The sequence below is a fragment of the Siniperca chuatsi genome, linkage group LG5 (genome assembly GCF_020085105.1).
Source record: "Siniperca chuatsi isolate FFG_IHB_CAS linkage group LG5, ASM2008510v1, whole genome shotgun sequence".
In the NCBI taxonomy this organism is placed as follows: Eukaryota; Metazoa; Chordata; class Actinopteri; order Centrarchiformes; family Sinipercidae; genus Siniperca; species Siniperca chuatsi.
The window spans coordinates 26,449,973-26,473,738 of record NC_058046.1 but is presented as its reverse complement, the minus strand read 5'-3'; the positions used below and the strand labels follow the sequence as shown (position 1 = coordinate 26,473,738).

Here is a 23,766-nt window from a genome sequence, read left to right as displayed (position 1 = left end):
TAACACTTAGTGTTTAACTTACTAATATGCTCATTCCATGTTAACTTCGCGTCAAACCACACATCCAAAAATCTAAAGATTTTCACTCGTTCTATTCTTTGCCCATACATCTTTATCTGTGTATCAACACCTCTCTTTATAGTGAACATTACTATTTTGTTTTTTTCAATTGAAAACTTGAATCAGCAAGAATATGACTATTTTTCAACCACATTAACAATCTCTTGTATTTTTCCCATAATATGATTAATGTTCTTTAACCTTTTCCACAAGGCTCCGTCATCAGCAAACAATATTGCCCTGAACCGGAGAAATAACAGAATTTATCATAATGGAAACGAGTATTGGGCTAATGACACTGCCCTGAGGAGTACCATTATCTATCATATATCTTCCTGATGAAGCTGTCCCAATTCTGACTTGTATAAATCTATCAAATAAAAAGTCTTTAATCCAATTGTATGTTCTACCTGCTATTCCTACCATATTTAATTTGATCATTAATCCCTCCTTCCAAACCATATCATATGCCTTTTCTATGTAAAAAAAAAACTGCCATTACAAATTCTTTATCAACTTGTGCTTTCCTAATCTCTGTTTCCAAACACATAACCGGGTCCATGGTTCCTCTACCCCTCCTAAATCCACTCTGATGAGGTGATAAAATTCCTCTGCTTTCCATGTAAAATGCTAATCTTTCTGTAATCATTCTTTCCATTATCCTTCCTATATGTGACATCAGTGCTATAGGCCTATGGTTCAGTGGATCTGATGGGTCCTTCCCTGGTTTCCTGATAGGAATAATCACTGCTTTGTTCCAGCCAGTTGGCAACTTTCCCACTTCCCATTCTTTATTAAAAAAACCTAGCAGCTTCATAGATGCTGAAACACCTAAATGCTTTATATTACATAGCAGATCAGATAGCCTTCCCAGGAGATGTTAGTCCAGATCTTGCTGTTGCCCTCTTTATTTCTTCCATAGTAAACTGAGCATCCATTGCACTGTTAATATCATCCCTTCTCTCAAGCATTCCCGGATCAGCTGATCTTGTCATTGCCCTTCCTCTGTTGCCCTCCTCCATCAAGTTATAAGAAGTATGGATTTGAATAAGTGCCTTCACTATCATCTCTGCCTTCTCTTCGTCAGACACTGCTGCTTCCTCCCCCATCTTCAGTACTGGATACTCCCATTCCGTTCTGTTCCCTCTCATGCTCCTAATCGTGTTCAAACATCTCCCACAAGTGTTGATCTACCAATTTTATTACAAAAAGTCTGCCAGCTTTGCCTTTTATAACCTTTGCTTGTGCTTGCTTATATTAAATTAAATTCTGAAAATGATGGGTTCTTCTTAATATCCTGAGACCTTTATTCCTTTCTTTCACTACTTTACCAAACTCATCTGTCCACCAAGGAAATGCCTTTCTCTTCATTTTCCTTTTACTTTTAGAACTTGACTGATTAGCAACTTCTAGTAATGTTGTTTTAAATTTTTTAGCAATCTCCTCCATATCTTCATGTCTATTTTATCCATTTCTATCTCACATATATATTTAAACATTTCCCATTTTGCACTGCTAAATATCCATTTCCCCAATATTTCCACTTGTTTCTTATTTTTTTGTGATAATACGCAATGTTTCTAGTGCTACAGTGTTCCCTGTGTGCACATCTAATCTAGTCCCTCTCCCATCATTTAAACAAACCATGCTCTTTTATTCTAGCAGTTCTTCAATTATCTCACCATTTGTATCTGTTCTTATTCCTTCCGTGCTATGTGTATTTAAGTCCCCACATACCAACACCCTATTACCATCTAGCCCTGCAATTTGTGTTAAGGAGTTGTATCTTATTTTATAATCTCATCTTTTTTCATCTTAACCTGAAAAGTACCTATTATAACTACAATTTAAACTGTCATTTAAACGTTTTGGGGTAAAAGGTGGTGAAGTATTACAATACTGCTTACAAAAGTGATGCTATTTTTAGTTTTCACTGTTCCTGAGCATCAACCTGTTAGAAGAGATGAATTGATAAGCGATTCTGGCGTGGACACCCAATGCTACGCCGAAAATAACTGCGAATGAATAAAATCACAGTGGGACATCAGTTTTGCTGTGACTGGAACTGGCAAGGGAAAATCTTCATTGTCATATTCCCATCCCATAGCACGTCAGTCCCAGCACATCTCATTGGCTGTTACACAGTACCTGCATTAACTCATGAAGTTTGCATATGTTACAATACAAAATAAAGATTCACTTTCACAATTGAGAGCACATTTTTCATATATGTCAACAGCTGCTACATACAAATGTTACACGTTATGGCATCAGTAATTAAAATCAAATATATTTATATGGCACTTATATGGCCGTCTGCATAATGATTCATTTAACTTTCATACTTTAAATACATTTTGCTAATAATACTTTTGTAATTTTACTTAACTAACAATTTGAATGCATCGTGATTTACACTCTCTACTTAAATAATCTGAATACCTGAATATTTGTTCCACCACTGCATATTTTTTGTTTGTGCAAAACCAATACCTGCGAAGTAACAAATAAACATGTCTGTCAGTTAAAAGTAGTAGAAAAGATAGGCCTAATAAACACAGACGTTTGAATAAAATGCCATCAGTTGGAAGCGGAACAAAAAGATCGCACTTCCACTGTCGGAACTTAACAGTGTGACATCCAGCGGAAGTAAACAACACAAGCGCTAGTAGCGTTAGCTGCATGTATGTAGTGAATTAGCTGGAAGACGATATTGTAGTCGTAGCGCAGATAATTATTTAATTTGTAATTAAGCAAAAATGTCTTCAGTTGAGTATTTGAGAGAGTTTGTCAGCGAGCGACTAACTACTGCTGCTGAAGAAATATTCGGAGTTTTTAAAAAAACTATCGTCGAATACGAGGAAGAGATCGATCGTCAGCGCAGACTGCTGGATATCTTTTGGAAACCCGAAATAAAGTTAAACAGGATAGGTGTGTAAAACCTCATTATTTTAACACAAAACAGAGGAATTCAATTTATAATCCAAAGTGTTTAAATATATACTAGAACTAATATGCTTGCATGTCTGCAATTTTTCTTCACCATCATAGTAGTGTCATGCTCCTTTTGTTCTCTGTCCCTCCAGAGCTCCCACAGCAACATGTCTGTACGGAGGAGGAGGTTCTGGCTGACCAGCAGCTCTGTATTCAGGAGAGGAACTCCAGTCTGGACCAAGAGGACCCAGAGCCTCCACAGATTAAAGAGGAACAGGAGGAACTCTGCACCAGTCAGGAGGGAGAGCAGCTTGTACTGAAGCAGGAGACTGATGCCTTTATGTTGACTCCTACTGATGAGGAAAGTGACCACAGTGAAGATCAGACTCTGTACTTGAATCTGGATAAAATTCGAAGTGCAGCAGAGGAAGAGTCTACAGGCAACATACCTGTTAAAAGCTCTGTGGTACCAGAACCAAACAGGGACCAGCAGCTCCTCTCTCACAACTCTGATGCAGCTGTGAGCCAAGATCAGAAAGGAGGCAAGCATGAAGACTCAGGATCAACTAGAGATGCAGAACCAGGATCAGAGAATCAACATCACAAACATGAAAGTCACATTAACAATGTATACAGCTCTACCATGTTAAAAATTCACCATAATACTCAAACGGGTAAAATGTTTTTCAAATGTGACACTTGTGGAAAAGATTTTAAGTACAAGTCAAGATTGCAGACACACCTGAGAAGTCACACAGGTGAGAAGCCATATACTTGCAAAACATGTGGGGTGGCTTTCAGACAGAGTGGTCACTTGATAGTCCACATGAAAAGAGCTCACACAGGTGAGAAGCCGTATCTTTGCAACACCTGTGGGAAAAGATTCTGTCAGACATCAGACTTGAACTTTCATTTAAGAATCCACACTGGTGAGAAGCCGTATATTTGCAAAACATGTGGGAGAGCTTTCACACGTAGTAGTGCCTTGAAAGTCCACATGAGAGTGCACACAGGTGAGAAGTTGTACCTTTGCAAGACCTGCAGGAAAAGATTCATTTACATTTCAGCATTGAAAAGGCATATGAGAATCCACACAGGTGAGAAACCGTATACTTGCAAAACTTGTGGGAGAGGTTTTGGACAGAGTAGTGACTTGAAAGTCCACATGAGAAGAGTCCACACTGGTGAGAAGCCGTACCTTTGCAAGACCTGCGGGAAAAGAATGGGTGACATTTCAGCATTTAAAGTTCACATGAGAATCCACACAGGTGAGAAGCCGTACCTTTGCAAAACATGTGGTAGAGCTTTCAGACAGAGTGGTGACTTAACAGTCCACATGAGAATCCACACAGGTGAAAGGCCGTACCTTTGCAAAACATGTGGGAGAGCTTTCACAAGCAGAAGTGCCGTGTTGGTCCACATGAGAAGAGACCACACTGATGAGAAGCCGTAGCACTGCAGCAAGTGGGGGGAAGGATACGTTGATGTTTCTGATATGTCAAGGCATATAAGATTGAATACAGCCAAGGAGCAAGCTGTATTTGCAAAACATGTGGGAGACGATTCAGTTCTAGTGGTTTGTGGTCAAAACATGAGAAAGTGAGGAGCCATATAACTGCAGCACTTGTGTGAAAAGTTCAACTCAAAACACCTGATCAATATACACAGGAGAAACCATCGAGCTGAAACTCCTGTGGAGACGTGTTCAGCTACTGAATGAAATACACCTTTACAATAGCTCCATCTCTGTAACTGAATGTATATAATTTCCCATTGATTTGAGGTCACAATATGTTTGTGTAACAAAGTAGTACATTGTCAGCAATGACATCAAGTTTTGTTAATCTAACCTGTTTTTTCCCTGTATCATTCATATTTCTGTAAGCAACAGTATTTCTTTGAAACAATCATAATCTCCCAATCTTTGAAAGATTATTGTTGCACAGTGAGTTCATAGTTCCTACAAATGTTTGACCTGTTAAAAGAATATTAATTTATGCAATTTTTGTACACTACTTCATTTATATCAGTGGATTGTGAATTCTTTGATGTTGAAGCTGCGAAACCCTCTCTCTAGTGGTGTTAAGTCACTTATGTTGTAATCCTGCCAAATAGAGTTTTTTGTTTTTCTGCAGTTTTTTCTCTTCTTTATGTATTTTGTGATTGGTTCAACTTGATATAATGTTTGATGTTTCTGGTTTTAGAGGTCAAGCACCTCTTTCAAACAAGTCTCTCCTGATTGAACTAAAATGAATTTTTTAAATGAAGAAAAATGAATGTTGGGTGTCAAATTCATTCTGTCAAGTCAAAGTTGATCAAATAAAGTATGTGCTGATAACACCATTTAATATCACAGTTTGATTTACAGTGTCATTACTGGGTGTTTAGCATTGAATGCATTGTTTGACAGAACCAATTGGAGCTGCAGGACAATCAGTGTTGTACATAAGTACAGTACTTATATACTTAGTAAATGTAGTTACATTCCACCACTGAATATATACTTGTTCAATATTAGACACTTCCACTGATCAAACTACCAAACAATCAAATTATACTTTAACCTGCTGCCGGTGAGCTGCCCCATTAAAATACCTCTTGCATGTTATAATTTAACACTGAAAATAACTTTTCTGTTCTATTTGAACTATACTGATGAACAGAATGTGCTTATAGCTTTAGACAGTATGAATCTGATATTCTTACAGTATTACCTTACAAAAATTTATTGTTAGAATAAATACACAAGATGGATAAATAGCACTACAGATAAGAGGAAAAATATATATTTTTGGTTTTGGGGTGAACTGTCCCTTAAACCTGCTGCTGGTGAGCTGCAACATTAAAACACCTCTTGCATGTTATAATTTAAATATTCTTAATTTTGATGTCAGTATCACCTATCTGCAGCCTTGATGAACAGAATTTGCTTATAGCTTTGGACTTCAGTATTAAACTGGCATTCTTACATCATCACCTTACAAACCTTTATTGTTAGAATAAATACATGAGATCAAACAAAACAGCATTTCATTGCCAACGTTCCTTTGGGCACTGATCATTGTATCCATTACTACTGCTTAGGCTGACTCTGATAGCACCATGTAGTACATCATCTAAAATGTGTGTTTGTCTATTGAAAAAGCACATTTCATTCAGCAGGTGAACACGTCGCCACAGGAGTTTCAGCTCGGTGGTTTCTCCTGTGTATATTGATCTTCGGGTGTTTTTAAAAGTATGTGATTTGAGTAAAACATTTCCCACAAGTGTTGCATTTGGCAAATGCTCTTATCCACACGACAATAGGTCACATCACACCATTAGCATAAGTAACAACCACTGCTGTGCACTCACTGTGAAACAAAGATTCCCGAGATATAGAAGACTGTGATTGTTCTGAGAAATGTGGCCACTCAAACATACCGTTATGCATGAAAATACAAAGACACACCTATTACAAAACTTGCACTTATCTTTTTACTGAACTGAAACCTCTCTCACATGTTTTGCAAGAATATGGCTTCTCACCTGTGTGGATGCTCCGGTGTCTCTGCAATTTTGATTTTTCCATATGTGTCACATTTAAGACTTTTTACTTGCGTAAGTATTACAGTGAATCTTTAACATGGAAGTTATATACATTGTTAGTGTGACTATTGATTTTTGAGGACTTTTCTGTGGTTTTGGATCTGTGTTTCTAGTTGATACTGAGTCTCCATGCTATTCTTTAAAAAAAATTGGAATTAACTGGCAATTATTTTGATAATCAATTAATCTTTTAAATCATTTATCAAGCAAAAATGGAAAACATTTAGATTTTATTCTGTTGGTCAGACACATAAGTGAGGTTGCGTGTAAAAATAGCAAAAATGAGGCACATTCACCTTTAACATAATTTCTTAAAAGTAAAAGAAAACAGTGATGTCAGTCATTCTCAAAATGTAAAATCTGACATGTTGCAAAGATTTTATTAGATTGAACTTTATTGTCATTGTGCAGAATACAGGTACAAAACCAATGAAATGTAGTTAGCATCTAACCAGAAGTGCAAAACAATAGTAACATTTACAGATACATGCAAGTATAAGTTAGTACTTCAGCATAGTGATGCTCTATCTTACATTATGAACAGTACTATTGACAGATGTGTATGAGGCTTCATACAGAACTATCAAATACTACTTTAACAGCCACTACTGTGTACTCACTGAAACTAACATTTTCCTCAATTTGTCGGATTACGATTGTTTCAGAGAAATACTGTTTCTAACAGAATACTAATAGTCATATGAAGGTTAGTTTAACAAAACTTGATGGCAGTGTTGACAATGTACTACTTAATTACACTAAGACACCTCAATGAGAAATTGTATACATTAAATTACAGAATTACAGAGATGGGGCTATTGCAAAAGTGTATTTCATTCAGTAGGTGAACACGTCTCCACAGGAGTTTCAGCTCGATGGTTTCTCCTGTGTATATTGATCCTCAGGTGTTTTTTCAAGTATGTGACTTGAGTAAAACTTTTCCCACAAGTGTTGCAATTACGTGGCTCCTCACTTCCTTGAGTTCTTGTGTGTTTTGACCACACAAGACATATTTTGCAGATCTAAGGCTACTTGCCTGTATGTGATCTTATATGCTTTGCCAAATGAGACGCATCAACGTATCTTTTCCCGCAGATCTTGCAAAGGTACGGCTTCTCACCTGTGTGGGCTCTTCTCATGTGGACTGTCAAGGCACACCTAAATCTGAAATCTTTCCCACATGTTTCGCAAGAATATGGCTTCTCACCTGTGTGGATTCTCATGTGTCTTTTCAATGCTGAAATGTCAATGAATCTTTTCCCGCAGGTCTGGCAAACGTACGGCTTCTCACCTGTGTGCGTTCTCATGTGGACTTTGAAGACATCTCTAAGTCTGAAATCTTTCCCACATATTTTGCATGAATATGGCTTCTCACCTGTGTGGATTCTTGTATGAGCCTTCAATTCTGATGTCTTACTGAATCTTTTTCCACAGAAACTGCAAGAATATGGCTTCTCACCTGTGTGGGTTCTCACATGTCTCTGCAATGTTGACTTATACTGAAAATCTTTTCCACAAGTATCACATTTTAATAACTTTTTACCTGTTTCAGTCGGGTGGTGTATGTTTAACATGGTAGGATTGTATACATTGTTACTGTGACTTTCACTTTTGTGATGTTGATTATTTGATTCTGGATCTCTAGTTGATCCTGAGTCTCCATGCTTGCCTCCTTTCTGATCTTGGCTCTCAGCTACATGAAAGTTGTGAGAGACGAGCTGCTGGTCCCTGTTTGGTTCTGGTTCACTGTGGTCACTTTCCTCATAAGTAGGAGCCAACATAAAGGCATCAGTCTCCTGCTTCAGTACAAGCTGCTCTCCCTCCTGATTGATGCAGAGTTCCTCCTGTTCTTCTTTAATCTGTGGAGGCTCTGGGTCCTCTTGGTCCAGACTGGAGTTCCTCTCCTGAATACAGAGCTGCTGGTCAGCCAGAACCTCCTCCTCCGTACAGACATGTTGCTGTGGGAGCTCTGGAGGGACAGAGAACAAAAGGAATAGGATACTACTGAGACACATTATCTAAAGATAAGTTACTCTAGATGGCATTGCCAGTACCACTGTAAGGAATCTCAGAGTTATCTTTTATCAGGATTTATCCTTTAACTCCCACATGAAACAAGCAGGCACATCCTGTCTCAAAATGATGCCGAAAAACTAGCCCATGCATTTGTTACTTAAAGGTTGGACTATTGCAATTCCTTATTATCCGGCTGCCCGAATAAGTCCCATAAGACTCTCCAGTTGATCCAGAATGCTGCAGCTCGTGTACTGACAAGAACTAGGAAAAGAGATCATATTTCCCCAATATTAGCTTCTCTGCACTAGCTCCCTGTAAAATCCAGAATAGAATTTAAAATCCTTCTCCTCACCTATAAAGCTCTTAATGGTCTGGCACCATCGTATCTTAAAGATCTCATAATACCTTATTACCTGATTAGAACACTGCGCTCCCAGAATGCAGGGTTACTTGTGGTTCAGGAGTCAGACACCATCTATACATTTAAGAGTAGGCTTTAGACTTTCCTCTTTGATAAAGCTTATAGTTTGGTGAGCCCTGAACCATCCCTTAGTTCTGCTGCCGTAGGTCTAGACTGCCGGGAGACTTCCCATGATGCACTGAGCTCCTCTTTCCTCCTCTCCATCTGTATGCATTCTTATCCCATTAATGCATTTTACTGACTATATTTTCTCTCTCCTGTAGTTTTGTGCTTTCTCGTCTCTCTCCTTCTGTCGCTTTCAGCTGGTATTTCTGCCTCCGGAGCTCCGGAGTCTCAATCTATGATTGTGGGCCAGCTACTGTCCTCATGTTACTGCTCAACACCGGCTGCTATAATTAGTATTAGTCTTATAACTATTGCTATCATTACTATTATTATTTGTATTAATATTAATTTCATTACCACTACCATTACTATGATTTTAATTTTCTAGGTGAAATTTGCATTGTGCTACTGTATGTTCTCTTTCCCCAACCCACTCTCTCAACCCAACCTGTCGAGGCAGATGGCCGCTCTCGCCTTCTGTCGCTTTCAGCATGTATTTCTGCCTCCGGAGCTGTAGAGTTTGGATCTATGATTGCAAGCCACCTACTGCCCTTATGTTCCTGCTCAACACCTGCTTCTACAATTATTATCATTAGTCTTATTAATAGTATTATTGCTATAATTACTGTACTTATTTGCATTGATATTACCATTACTATGATTTTAATTTTCTATGTGAAATTTGCACTGTGCTTCTGTGTGTTCTCTCTCCCCCCTCTCTCTTTCTCTCTCAACCCAACCGGTCGAGGCAGATGGCCGCCCACCCAGAGCTTGGTTCTGCTCGAGTTTTTCTTTGCAACTGTCGCCAAGTGCTTGTTCATGGTGGGAAGTGATGGGTCTCTGTAAATAGTATTATAAAGAGTACGATCTAGACATGATCTATATGAAAATTGCAATTAGATCACTTCTGTTATGAATTGGCGCTGTATAAATAAAATTGTATTGAAATTAACGTTACTGTGATAGTAAAGAAAAAAATGCAGACATGCGAGGAAATTAGTACCAGGATATACGTATTTAAACAATTTGGAATGAAATATATATATGAATGGAATTCCTTTGTTTTGTGTTATTAAAATAATGAGGTTTTACACACCTATCCTGCTTAACTTTATTGCAGGTTTCCAAACGATATCCAGCAGTCTCCGCTGACGATCGATTTCTTCCTCGTACCCGACGATAGTTTTTTTAAAAACTCCGAATATTTCTTCAGCAGCAGCAGTTAGTCGCTCGTTGACAAACTCCCTCAAATACTCGACTGAAGACATTGCTGTTTAAATACAAATGAAATAATTAGCTGCGCTACGAGTACAATATCGTCTTCCAGCCGATTCAATAAATGAATGCAGCTAACGCTACTAGCGCTTGTGTTGTTTACTTCCGCTGGATGTCACACTGTTGTTGTTCTTCTTCTGATGTTTTATAGCGGTTGGCAAACAGCTTTTGGCGCATTACCGCCACCTTCTGAAATGGAGTGTGGGTCAGAATGGTCTTATCCTACCCTATAGTCTTCTTTTAAGTCCTGTCTTTTCCAAAAACCTAAATATTGCCCTGTACCCCACATGTCCTGTGTTCAATTGGATTAACTCCTTAGTGCAATCTCTTCCCAGTTTGTTTTTTAGTATCTGTCTTTCCTGCTCGTACCTAGGACAATTGATAATTACATGTTCTACGGTTTCCTGTAGGTTATAATACTCACACATACCAGTCCCATGTTTATCAGTTATCTTCAGTGTACTATTAAGACCAGTATGCCCAAACCTCATTCTCGAGATAATGTTTTCTTCTTTTTTTGATCTACTGGTTTCCCTCATTTCTCCTACGTTCTTTTGGATACTATAGTAATGCCTACCTTTTGTTTCCCTGTTCCAAATTTCCTGCCATTTCTTTTTCATTTCTGCTTTAGTAATTCTGAAGTTAGTTAGATAATTTGGGCTATTTCCAGCATAATGTCCTGTCTTGCTTCTGACTGTATACTCTTGAAACTGGTTAACGCACTACTAGAATCTGATCCTATTAATCCTTTGTCTGGTTTGCTGCTTTCTGTCCACTCAAGGGCTAAAAGGATAGCGAACATTTCCCCTGTAAATACTGAAAGGTTGTTACTTACTTTTTTATTTGACACAACATTTAAATCTGGGATTATGAATGCAACTCTACTTTCTCTACTTACTCTACTTTACTACTTTTTACTTTTGATGCATCAGTGTATATTTTAATATACTCAGCGTAATTTCCCTCTATATATCTGTTGACTTGGTTCCTATCTATATTTCTCTCTTTCTTCCTTTCCAGAAGGTGCATGTCCACCATTATCTGTCCTAATAACCAAGGTGGGACAACAGAGAATGGTACCGTGGGGCTTAACATTATATTCCCTATCCCTATTCCATTAGCTGTATTTCCTATTGTCCAACCGAAGCTCTTGATCTGTTGTTTCTCTTTCTCTTGGCATGGTTTTAACACCTTCTGGGTAGGGTGATTCTCCTTGTGGCCCTGTAAGTTTTCCCAGTACTGTACTGTACTGTAAGTTCCGACAGTGGAAGTGAGGGAGCTTTATGTTCCGCTTACAACTGATTTTATTCAAAACTTGTGTTTATTATCAGTAGCAAATGTGTACATCTACCTTGCTTTGTTAGTCTTTTCTACTACTTTTAACTGACAGACGTGTTTTTTTTTTAGTTACTGCAGACAATGAATTTGCATAATAAATACGCAGTGGTGGAAAAAGTATTAAGATTATTTAAGCAGAAATACCACAGTGTAATTCAATTATTTTGTTTCCATATCGGTCACCCTGCACCAAATATCTCCTATTTGGCACCACTTCGTGAATATGTGTACACTGTTGGAGTTTAATGTCATAATATCATAATACACAGAGCTATCTCTCTCTGTGTGTCTTTATCACTCTGTCTGCCTCTGCACAGAATGTGTAGCAACTCCAGCCTTTGACAAAAATGGTCAAGAAGATTATAAACTCCAAAAGCTGGCACCAGATGGCCTAATGTTTTTATCAAGAGTCCTAGTAACAATAAGCGTTGGCAAGAGTGTCAGAGTTTCAGTCAAAATATCTTTAACAGTTTCATTCATTTTACTTACATATTAAAATTCATAAAAAGTTAGAGGAATGAGGGAAATAAATCTGTGATTCTGAGCTGCATCACTGTTTATAGCAAATCTCTGATCTACATGAGAGCAACGATGTAGGAGACTGAGGGTGTGGTTTTAAATACCACCTCACAACATCTAGAAGATATTACCTGTAAAAGACAGCACATCGTCTGCATGTACACACACAAACACACAGTATCGGTAACATATATCAATGTTTCCACTTCATTCTTTCATTCACGGTCTGTCATGCCTACATGTTCAACCACACAATAATCCCCTGTGCTTAATACTACCTTGTGTATCATTACTTGTCAGCTGTAATTTTGTCACTCAAGCAGCATTGCAATAATATTTAGTGCATGTGCCTTAAAAGGAATGTGTTTTAATGTAAAAACAGTCAAAGGTGTTTACTGTGAAAGTGGAATTGTTAAGAAATAATGTTACCAAAATGTTTTAACATATTTTCTAAATATATTAAAACTGTAGGAGAATCAACTACTTTAATCAAATAATTACACTTAAAAGTCGAGCTCAAAGGTGAGGACCAGCTGAGACCAGCCTAAAGCTAATATATAGGTGAAGCTGATTTTGTCAGCTAGCCAAAATAGGGGGAGTTGTGGGAGTGGAGGAAGGCTTTTGCACCAAAAACTCTATTCCTTTGAAACTTTTAACATGGCTCTTCATGTTTTTCTGACTCTTGTGAATTTAATTTAAGTTTTACACTCAAAATATCACATACTCAAACATTACTATGGCCATACAATCAAGATTCAAGACATAAAAATAGCACAGTGATTAAAAAAACATTTGGGTAAACACAGTAAAACCAGCACTTATTTCAGCAATCATTCAATCAGTTATCTGAGACTTTTCATTAACTTTAACACATATTTTTAACACTACTAAGTGGCATAAGGTTAAACAATACAGTTTGCTTAATATAGTATAATAGTTACAATATTCTACAGATTCAATGAAACATGATGATTAATACTGGATTACTGATTGGTTATATAGCTAATTCACATTAATTCAGACATGGGTAACAAAGCAAGGATATCGCAGGGTTACTTCTCTTTGGAATGTACTTTTAACGTTACGATAGGTGTCTGGCAAACCATATCTCAGACCACATCAGGGGGTGAGAGAAGAAGGAGTGTGTTTATTTGCGTGTGTGTGTGTGTGTGTGTGTGTGTGTGTGTTTCATGTTCTTATATTCCAGTGGGGACTTTAACCTGAATGCACACTAACCCATGGGGTCACTGTGTGGATGCTGCTGTGTGTTTGTGAATGTGGGGAGACATTCAACCCCCTTTTCTCACAACAAGACATTTATTTGCACTTTATTACACGTCTGAACAAATATGATCAAATAAAATTGATGTAATGAAATGACAATAATGACATGAAAAAGTTTTTCAGTTTGGACAAACCTTAAAATGTAATTCTTTAATGGAGATGAGTGACACATTCTCCTTTTTAGTTGATCTCTGGACATACAGAGTTACTCAGAGTAGCTCAGCTCTGAATGTAAGGTCTGTATTTCTACACAACAGCAACATTGTACTTGAGAAACTGTGTCTGTTATATGTGCTAATAGTCATGCACCAAACTGATGTTTTCACCCCGATACAATTTCTATTGCTAAACTCAGGTTTTTGGCCAATACAGAGTAGCAATCCAATCCAAGTGTTCCAAATGAATTTAGAGCAATTCTGCTAAAATTAATTGAAACTTCACCCTCACTGTGTAGAACTAACTGATTTAAATCATATGTGCACAATTACATATAAGACGGTGTAGTCCCTCATTCGTCCAGGAGTGTTCCATCGTAGAAAAGGTTTCAGTCATAGTCATCTGGACAAATCAAGACGTTTCGGCTTCCATCCCATATGATAATATGATTGGCTAGAGGTGAGACTAAACAGCCACTTCACAAAAAGACTTTATCAGCACAGACGATACGCTAACTCGGGATTGCAGAGCGCCGTGCATTTGCATCTAAAAGCTACAAACCACACATTTGAAGACAGTGAGGTGAAGATTCTAAGTAGAGAGAAGAGTTGGTATGAAAGAGGAGTCAAAGAAGCCATTTCTGTGAAAAAAGAAAACCCCTCTTTAAACAGAAATGGTGGTCTGAGATTCAACTTGACAACTGTTTACCACAGTGTATTAACACCTTGGTCAAGCCAATCATATGATAATCAGGTACTTAACAGTGATGAGGGAGGTGCAGCCAGAAAACAATAGGCTATCAATATTACTGATTACTGAGCCATCATGGAAACAAAAGAAGGTCAGTTTCAGGTGAAACTAGGCAGGGTAAACAGCAGACAGTCAGGAAGACTCCTTCCTGAGGGCAGGGCTTAAGTAACACAGAGTAGCTTAAATTTCTGAGTTCTCAGACCATTTTCGCAATTGAGAATGACTTCCGGATGGGAGCCGAAACGTCTTGATTCTGAAAACAGTGTCCAGATGACTACAACTGAAACCTTTTCTACAATTACATATGACTACACATCACTTTTTAAATGTGGAGACGAGACGTACACCAACATGCATTGTAGCCTTGTGCAGATTTACATTTTTTTATGAAATTGCATTGTTGCAATGCTTCAACCTCATAATGAGAGATCATCACATTTAACTTATCTAATACATGTAAAACACACAGTTCCTACTGTAGTATGACTGTTGTTGTTTACAGATAAAGACCTGACCTTTTGCAAGAATATGGCTTGTCAGCTGTGTGGATGCTCTGGCGTCTCTGCAATTTTTGCCTATACTTAAAAGCTTTCCCACGTGTCACATTTTCAAGACTTTTTACATGTGCAAGTATTACAGTGAATCTTTAACATGGTAGTTATATACATTGTTGGTGTGACTATTGATTTTGTGAGGACATTTCTGTGGTTCAGGATATGCATTTCTAGTTGATACGGAGCCTCAAAGCTATTCTTTAAAAGTAACAGGTATTAACTGTTTTGATTAATTTTTTTAAGTCATATATTAAGCAAAAAATTGGCTTTCAGTCAGTTGGTCAGGGAAAGGGAGATTATTTTATCTTGGATCCAAGGAAGTTGAAATCAGTCAGGCCACAAGTCGATTCTTAGTTAAAGCTGGTTTATTTACATGCATGTTCAGACCCGGAGTAGAACCAAAGTACCACCCAGAATCTGCCCTGAGATAAGGAAGACCCAGCTTATATAGTATGGAGTCAAGTAACTCCACGTGGCTGCACTACATTCTTTGTCCGTAGTGAAAAACATTGTATAAGTGATACCAAATGTTCTTCTTCTGGTCTTCCTCCAGCTAACCAGGGGAACCTTCAGGTCCATCCATACATACTTAATTAATTAGGTGAAAAACACAGACACGGTACCACAGTTACACAAACTTATAAAAGATAATAAAATGTATAAAAGTTGATGTGGAATCATCATAAGAATACAAAAGCATAGTAAGTATGGTTATCATATGTCATCATACAAAAAACAACTATCAGTCAAACACATAAGTGAGGTAGTGTATAAACATAGCAAAAAAGAAGGCACGTTCACATTTAGTTCTTATATGGTAATATAAAACAGTGATGTCAGTAACACTCAAAGGTAAAATCTGACTTCTTGCAAAGATGTGTAGGAGGCTTCATATAGAACTATCAAATACTACTTGAGGTACAAAGATATTAAGTTCTTGTTAAACTGTGAAGGTTCTTTATGTAACATTCATTGCCACTAAATGTTGCACTAGAGAACCAGCATCTCAGACCAAAATAATTTGGTGCTACGGCCCACCAGACTCCATTGAGAAAAACAGTAATTTTACCTCGCAGATCATCGTAAAACACACTTCATTCAAACTGTACAGAAACAAAAAAAAACTCACCAAAACTGTCTTTCCATTGTTCAACAATCACCAACTCTGGTTTAGTTGAAATAAACCCTTAATTCACGGCCTTAGATGAGAAAACAAACAGCCATTATATCGCTCTCCTCAAAGCCAACAGTTTCACATGCACACGCAGCCTGATCGGCTACCAAAACAAAGAACAGAGAAGCTCGGATTATAACACACACAGAAAGTGTGATGTCATGCTCTGCTCAGGACACCATTACTCCACTTACTTTACTACTACTTTACTAGCTCATTTTATGTAAAACATTTTACATTCAGTTACAGAGATGGAGCTATTTCAAAAATGTATTTTATTCAGTAGGTGAACACGTCTCCACAGGAGTTTCAGCTCGATGGTTTCTCCTGTGTATATTGATTTTCAGGTGTTTTTTCAACTATGTGATTTGAGTAAAACTTTTCCCACAAGTGCTGCAGTTTTGTGGCTCCTCGCTTCTGAGTTATTTTGTGTATTGACCACAAACCACTAGAACTGAATCGTCTCCCACATATTTTGCAAATACAAGGCTACTTGTCTGAATGCAGTTTTATATGCCTTGTCAAATGAGACGCATGAACAAATCTTTTCCCACAGATCTTGCAAAGGTACGGCTTCTCACCTGTGTGGCTTCTCATGTGGCCTGTCAAGGCACCGCTAAATCTGAAATCTTTCCCACATGTTTTGCATGAATATGGCTTCTCACCAGTATGGATTCTTGTATGAGTGTTCAATGCCGATGCTTGACAAAATCTTTTCCCACAGGTGTTGCATAGGTACGGCTTCTCACCTGTGTGGATTCTTATGTGGTCTTTCAAGCTTGACCTGATAGGAAATCTTTTCCCACAGGTGTTGCAATGGTATGGCTTCTCACAACTGTGAGCTCTTCTCATGTGGACTATCAAATGACCACTATAGCCGAAAGCTACCCCACACGTTTTGCAAGAATATGGCTTCTCACCTGTGTGGCTTCTCAGGTGTGTCTGCAATCTTGACTTATGCTTAAAATCTTTTCCACATGTGTCACATTTTAAAGACTTTTTGAGAGTGTTAATGGGAATCATTGACATGGTAGAGTTGTATACATTGTTACTATGACTTTCACTTTTGTGATGTTGATTATTTGGTTCTGCATCTCTAGTTGATCCCGAGTCTCCATGCCTGCCTCCTTTCTGATCTTGGTTCTCAGCTGCATGAGAGTTGTGAGAGAGGAGCTGCTGGTCCCTGTTTGGTTCTGGTTCACTGTGGTCACTTTCCTCATCAGTAGGAGTCAACATAAAGGCATCAGCCTCCTGCTTCAGTACAAGCTGCTCTCCCTCCTGACTGGTGCAGAGTTCCTCCTGTTCCTCTTTAATCTGTGGAGGCTCTGGGTCCTCATGGTCCAGACTGGAGTTCCTCTCCTGAATACAGAGCTGCTGGTCAGCCAGAACCTCCTCCTCCGTACAGACATGTTGCTGTGGGAGCTCTGGAGGGACAGAGAACAAAAGGAGCATGATACTACTGTGATGGTAAAGTATAAAATTAGACATGCGCGCAAATTAGAACCAGTACTGTTTAAAACAATTTGGATAACATATGAATCGAAATCCTTTATTTTGTGTTATTAAAATAATAAAGTTTTACACACCTATCCTGTGTAACTTTATTTCAGGTTTCCAAAAGATATCCAGCAGTCTGCGCTGACGATCGATCTCTTCCTCGTACTCGACGATAGTTTTTTTAAAAACTCCGAATATTTCTTCAGCAGCAGCAGTTAGTCGCTCGTTGACAAACTCTCTCAAATACTCAACTGAATACATTGTTGCTTAATTACAAATAAAATAACTGGTTGCGCTAGGACTACTATAAAGTCTCCCAGATAATTCAACACATGATGCAGCTTACTGTAGAGTATTGTTTACTTCCGCTGAATGTCACACTGTTAAGTTCCGACAGTGGAAGTGCGGTAGCTTTATGTTCCGCTTTCAACTGATGACATTTTATTCAAAACTTGTGTGCATAATATCAGTAGCAAGGATTCACATCCACCTCGCTTTGGTACTCTTTTCTACTACTTTTAACTGACATACGTGTTTATTTGTTACTTCGCAGATAATGAGTTTGCATTAAAAAAAAACAAGCAGTGGTTGAAGACATTTTCATATTATATAAGTAGTAAATATGTAAACTTTAGTGCAATTCATTGTGCATTCAACATTTTATTGAAGTAGCTAAAAGAACGGAAGTATATTAGCAAAATATAGTTGAAGTAGCCTTCTAAATGTTGAATTAATAATTTTGTGGAATGGCATTATGTATTTGATTTTGATTACTGATGCCATAACTTGTAGTCTAGCAGCTAGTGGAGGTGGGGCTCAGTTCCGTACCGCAGCAGGCGTCTCTTTCCAGGCGTCAACTTCTTCCAGCTCCCCGGGCGGTCGGTGGGGACAACCTGCAAGCAGAGTTGGGAGATGGTGTCCCGTCTTTTTAGGTTTCAGCGATCAGGCTTTCAGTCAGTAGCCCTAACTCGTCTACTGCAATTACTAACACTACTATAGTACCGTAATACATAGCAGTATCAAACGTTATTTTTACCAGAAATATTTTATTGATCCCCGAGAGGAAACTCTTTTGTTACAGCAGCTCATTGTCACGTCAGTGCACACAGGAATATAAGTACTAAGCAAAAAATATAATACGTTATAATACAGGTAAGATAAATTAAGTACCAAGTGGGTATAAGTATAAAATTAAAATAAGTGTAAAGTACAAAGTGGATTACCGGTTGATGATAAGTATGTACAGTATAATAATACAATGTAATAATATAAGTAATAGGTAGTAGTGCATGTACTGTCAAGTTAAGTGTAGCTTATTAAGATTATTATGAGGTGGTGGATATTGCACAGCAGTAATAGAAGTATGAATAAATATCAATAAATTAAACTGAAAACAGAGTATATTGCACCAGAGTATTAAACAGAGAATATTGCACAATTATTTCAAGTATTGCAGTGATGTTAATGATCCAATGTTCAGTTTATCAACTTAAGGTCATATAGACTGACACTTAGAGGGAGGAGTTAAAGAGTTTGATGGCCACAGGCAGGAATGACTTCCTGTGGCGCTCTGTGCTTGAGTGTTCTTAGCCCAGTCCAGTTTACTGTCCATGTGTACTCCCAGGTATTTGTAGTCCTCAACAATGTCCACACTGACCCCCTGGATGGAAACCAGGGTCACTGGTGCCTTGGCCCTTTGTAGGTCTACAACCAGCTCCTTTAACTTTGTCGCATTGAGCTGCAGATGGTTTTGCTCACACCATGAGACAAAGTTACCCACCACAGCCCTGTACTCAGTCTCATCACGACCGCTGATACTTCCCACCACAACAGAGTCATCAGGAAACTTCTGAAGGTGGCAGGACTCTGTGTGGTAGCTGAAGTCTGTGGTGTAGATGGTGAAGAAGAAGGGAGAGAGGACAGTCCCCTGAGGGGCCCCAGTGTTGCTGACCACTCTGTCTCTGTTGAGTGGAGTTTCATCAGCTGTCCTCTCACCTGGTCAGTAGTCAGGCACACAGCAGAGGTTACAAGTGGGGAGGGAGGGAGTCATCAGTCATGAGAGGGCTGTTAGCCTGAGAACCAGTTGAGGGAGGAATAGGACTCTCTCAGGAAGATGGAGGAGGGGGGAGCAGTGGACTCAGAGGAGTTTGAGGGCCAACAGCAGCTGAATTAGAGGGGGTATGAGCAGGAGCCAGTGTGCTATATATGAGCTCATACAACCACTGAATCTTTTGTGGGAAACATAGCTATCCCCGCCCCCTCACTTACATACTTGGGCACCTGAGACACACACACACACACGCAAACACACACACACACACAACGTTGCCAACTTGGAGACTTTATCAACTCGATTTGGTGACTTTTCAGATCTTCTTTGCGACTTTATTTCTAAAATGTGACTTGTGAGAAATCTGGTGAGAAATATACACAAATCTATTATTGTAATTTATTCCATTGTATGCTGCTCAAAATAATCTTCTGGCAGCAGCACAGTGTTGCTCCCTCTCTACTCGTGCCAGGCGCACACAGGCAGGAGTGAGAGTGAGTTACTATGGTTACTGGAATGCTCTGTACTGTCGCTCTGAAACTTACTCGCAATTCCCAATAATAGGAGCTGTCGCTATTGGGTTTATCCCTGCTTGTATTCGCAATTGTGAAGATTTTCTTTCGCGCCACTGTGCCCTGCACAGGGCCTCCCTCAGGTCCGCTCCTGCAGTATGCGTGACCTGAACTCTGCTCCTATTTTTTCTTCAGCGTACAAGCAGTCAACAAGTGAAGAACAGAAGATGAAGAAGTTTAGTGGTGTCTGCCTGTGTACCAGCTGCCAGACCAGCTACATCCTCCCCTCAGATCTCCACCCATGCTGTGAGGCTTGCCTCAGGGCTGTGCACGCCGGGGTAGTGCTTACTCTGCAGGCCACCAGCCAGTTCTGTGCTTGTTTGCCTATGAAGGAGCTGCAGCGACGAGCAGACACTTTCATGCCGCTCCGTGTCGAGGAAGGCGGTTACGGCAGCTGGGCTGACCCTGTGGATCCCTCACCAGAGGCAGAACTGGACCTCTTCAACGTTGAGTTTCAAGACATCCCAGAGGATGACCCCGACGGCAGGTACGAGTCAGGTGGCTTGGTTCTTCCCTTGGCTCTCCCCCCTCCTTGTTAGAAACCCTGAAGCTTGATGATGGGAATCCGGAGCTCCGCGATTGTAGCTCTATCCGTCCCCACCGAGGCCAGGAGCCCCCGCAGCAGCGTCTCTCTCCTTCTCTGCATACATTGTCTGGCCATATGCCCGCCGCTAAGGCCCTTTTTCAGGACTTGGCTGACATTATCAAAAAGGTGGCAGATCTGAGAGGCATTGCTACCGGCCAGACGTCCCTGGCCGTGAAGCAGCCGAGGAAGTGGTAAAGTAAGGAAACGCAACTTCTGGAGCAAAGCCGCACCTCATCAAAAACAGCAAGATGTTCGCTTCAGGTTAAGGAAGGCGAAGAACGCGCAATTCACACTGTGGTTCTCCGTGAACGCACAAAACAAACCTCCACTGGGAGTGGATGCCTTCTCTCACAGGCCATGGCCCAGAGCACTCCTTTACACGTTTCCCCCAGTTCCCCTGATTCCTCACCTCTTAGCTTGCTTTCAGGAAGAGAATCTAGTGGTCATTCTGGTGGCACCAGAATGCACGAACATGTCTTGGTTCCTGACCATGGTGCAGCTGCTGGCAGGGAAGCTGCGGCAACTCCCATGGCGTAGAGATGCGTTGTCACAGCTGGACAGTGCGATGTGCGTTCCTTCCAGTGATAGGCCAACGGCTATGGGCCTGGCCGCTCAATGGGAGAGTTTGGAAAGATTAGGACTGCCCCTTGCAGTGGTGTGCACTATTCAGTGCGCGAGAGCCCCTTCTACAACAGCATGTTACACAGCTAGATGATCTGCTTTTCAGTGCTGCCATGTGGAGAGAGGCTCAGATCCCACATCATGTGCTCTGCCTCTCATGTCAACCTACCTTCAGACATTGGTAGATAATGATTTGGCTCCATCTATGTTTAAAGTGTATGCTGTAGCCATATCATTCTGCGCATCCCTTGGTGAAGGGAGTCAGATGACAGAAACCATTTGTGTGCTCTCTAGCACCACAGTGGGATTTACCCCTGGTGCTGCGTGCTCTGGGGGGTTCCCCTTTTGAGCCGATAGCCCAAATCTCACACAAAATCACACAACTCTACATTGCAGCGGGAGTGGAAGCTCTGTAGTGCATCCAGCCACACTCCACAAGAGCCTTATCCTCATCTACGGCCCTTCTCAGAGGGATGGCAGTGGCAGACATCTGCTCAGCAGGATCTTGGGCTTCTCCGTGACCTTTTATCAGTTTCTATCTGCATAATGTGTCTGAGTCCTCCCTGACTCATTCAGTTTTAAACGTGCTAGACGACAGATGATGTGTTGTCAGATCTGGCACTCTTACGCACATGCCAAATGGTGTGCCTCTAATTCCAGTATCATGGATTAGTGGGCTGCATGAGGGACTATTACAGTACGTAATCAATGCCCTACCTTAGGCTTTGCATTTATGGGGTGGTGAACAGGTGTATGTTATCTGCTTGTGGACATTGGTGTCACAGTTGCCATTGACTACATCAGCTTCGCCCTTAACCCAATAGCGACAGCTCTTAGAGGGCGAAGCCTATAAGAAATAAAAACGTTATTTACGTACCGCAACTCTAGATTCTATGAGTATAGGTGTAGCCCTCTAAGAGGGCCAGGCTCCCTGCTCCACCGGCACTGTCTGAAGAAAATGCTGATTTTCGGGAGCAGAGTTCAGGTCATGCAGTTGACCCCGCTCCCCACCCCCAACAAGGAAAGTTGACCCCCCTTCCCACCCCCAACAAGAAAAGTCAAAACAAGAAAAAGAAAAGCCAAAAAGCCCTCTACTTCCTTCTGTGTCTCCATTTTATACAGGTGGAGCACAGGAAAAACTCAAGCTATCTTCTATATATGGTAAAAACATAAGACACAAAGAGGACATTGGTCAAGCTCAACCCCTCTAAGTCAAATATAAAACACGTGATAAGATACAAAAAATTGCTTAACAAGCCGTTATCAGTAAGCCATCATTACTGTTTCAACAGGATGCTGTGGTTAAGTGGAGGCTGCCATTTTGCTGTGGCAGGTGTTGCAGTCAGGAAGCGGAGTGCAAACTGTGGAAACAGGGCATAAACTGTCAGAAGCGCAAACGGAGTTGTTTTCTAATTGTCATTCTTTTGGGTCCATTGTCATTTTTTAAAATATTGTCTTCAATTGTGTATCAAAGTTCTGTGGGGGATATCAAGGGGTGAGGCTTGGCCATAATCCATTCAGCTGGACTTCTCAACAATATATATTGCAGAAGTGGACCTGAGGGGGGGCTTGTGGAGGACACAGGGGCGTGAAAGAAAATCTTCATGACTGCGCATGAGCCTATACTCAGAATCTGGACTGATGATATGTAGCCTGATTAACGTTAGTATGCCTATATAAAATCATAGATGTAATTGTACCTCAATGCTGAAATCTAGCAATATAACATAATTTCACATTTTTGGTTAACATTATACAGGGTTGCCTACAGGCTCTCACACCAAATAAGTGGAAGCCTCAGAGCTAGAAAGAAGAAAAACTATTATTGTGTTATGTGTTAAATAGGCTTTCTCTGCACACAGGACAAAGTCTGAACATCAGGCTTTTTAGTTGACCGAGGCGCACACACATACCGCTCTAAAATCACAAAAAAACTTTCACGTATGTAGAGTTTTGCCTTTGCACTTTGCTTTTCATTTATTCATAAAACACTTATTCATATTGCAATAGCTATCGATCTACATGTTATCCCAGACTACAGATCTCCAATGACCCTAGAACCACCCCTGCCTCAAGGAAGCGTACTGGCACGATTCCTCTTCACTATTTTCATCTCAGACATTGTTGGAGGACAACATATTCTTATTTTATAAGCTCATTATACGTTTTCTTTAAATCTTAACATGCAAAGTAACTATTGTAACTATAGCTGTCATATAAATGTTTTGGGGTAAAAGGTGGTGAATAATTACAATACTGCTTACAT

At 39.8% G+C, this 23,766-nt stretch overlaps 3 protein-coding genes across 3 annotated transcripts; 1 reads left to right on the top strand and 2 right to left on the bottom strand.

Annotated features, from left to right (window-relative positions):
* Positions 1-2,692: 2,692 nt before the first annotated feature.
* LOC122875802 (zinc finger protein 121-like) lies at positions 2,693-5,347 on the top strand. The gene is made up of 2 exons (XM_044195339.1): positions 2,693-2,991; positions 3,147-5,347. The coding sequence occupies exons 1-2, from the start codon at positions 2,820-2,822 to the stop codon at positions 4,445-4,447; spliced, it is 1,473 nt and encodes a 490-aa protein (XP_044051274.1). The 5' UTR covers positions 2,693-2,819; the 3' UTR covers positions 4,448-5,347.
* Positions 5,348-6,959: 1,612 nt separating this feature from the next.
* On the bottom strand, positions 6,960-10,532 carry LOC122875817 (zinc finger protein OZF-like). The gene is made up of 2 exons (XM_044195364.1): positions 10,221-10,532; positions 6,960-8,551 (listed from the first exon to the last, which is right to left on the bottom strand). The coding sequence occupies exons 1-2, from the start codon at positions 10,390-10,392 to the stop codon at positions 7,611-7,613; spliced, it is 1,113 nt and encodes a 370-aa protein (XP_044051299.1). The 5' UTR covers positions 10,393-10,532; the 3' UTR covers positions 6,960-7,610.
* A 4,815-nt stretch (positions 10,533-15,347) lies between these two features.
* On the bottom strand, positions 15,348-18,063 carry LOC122875818 (zinc finger protein OZF-like). Its single transcript, XM_044195366.1, has 2 exons — positions 17,761-18,063; positions 15,348-17,598 (listed from the first exon to the last, which is right to left on the bottom strand). The coding sequence occupies exons 1-2, from the start codon at positions 17,930-17,932 to the stop codon at positions 16,664-16,666; spliced, it is 1,107 nt and encodes a 368-aa protein (XP_044051301.1). The 5' UTR covers positions 17,933-18,063; the 3' UTR covers positions 15,348-16,663.
* Between the last annotated feature and the right edge of the window lie 5,703 nt (positions 18,064-23,766).

Bases quoted from the DNA above. Each gene is read 5' to 3' on its own strand.
- LOC122875802 (XM_044195339.1), top strand. From the start codon at position 2,820: ATGTCTTCAGTTGAGTATTTGAGAGAGTTTGTCAGCGAGCGACTAACT. The intron at 2,992-3,146 runs GTGTGTAAAACC...CTGTCCCTCCAG, and splicing joins AATAAAGTTAAACAGGATAG to AGCTCCCACAGCAACATGTC.
- LOC122875817 (XM_044195364.1), bottom strand. From the start codon at position 10,392: ATGTCTTCAGTCGAGTATTTGAGGGAGTTTGTCAACGAGCGACTAACT. The intron at 8,552-10,220 runs GTGTGTAAAACC...CTGTCCCTCCAG, and splicing joins AATAAAGTTAAGCAGGATAG to AGCTCCCACAGCAACATGTC.
- LOC122875818 (XM_044195366.1), bottom strand. From the start codon at position 17,932: ATGTATTCAGTTGAGTATTTGAGAGAGTTTGTCAACGAGCGACTAACT. The intron at 17,599-17,760 runs GTGTGTAAAACT...CTGTCCCTCCAG, and splicing joins AATAAAGTTACACAGGATAG to AGCTCCCACAGCAACATGTC.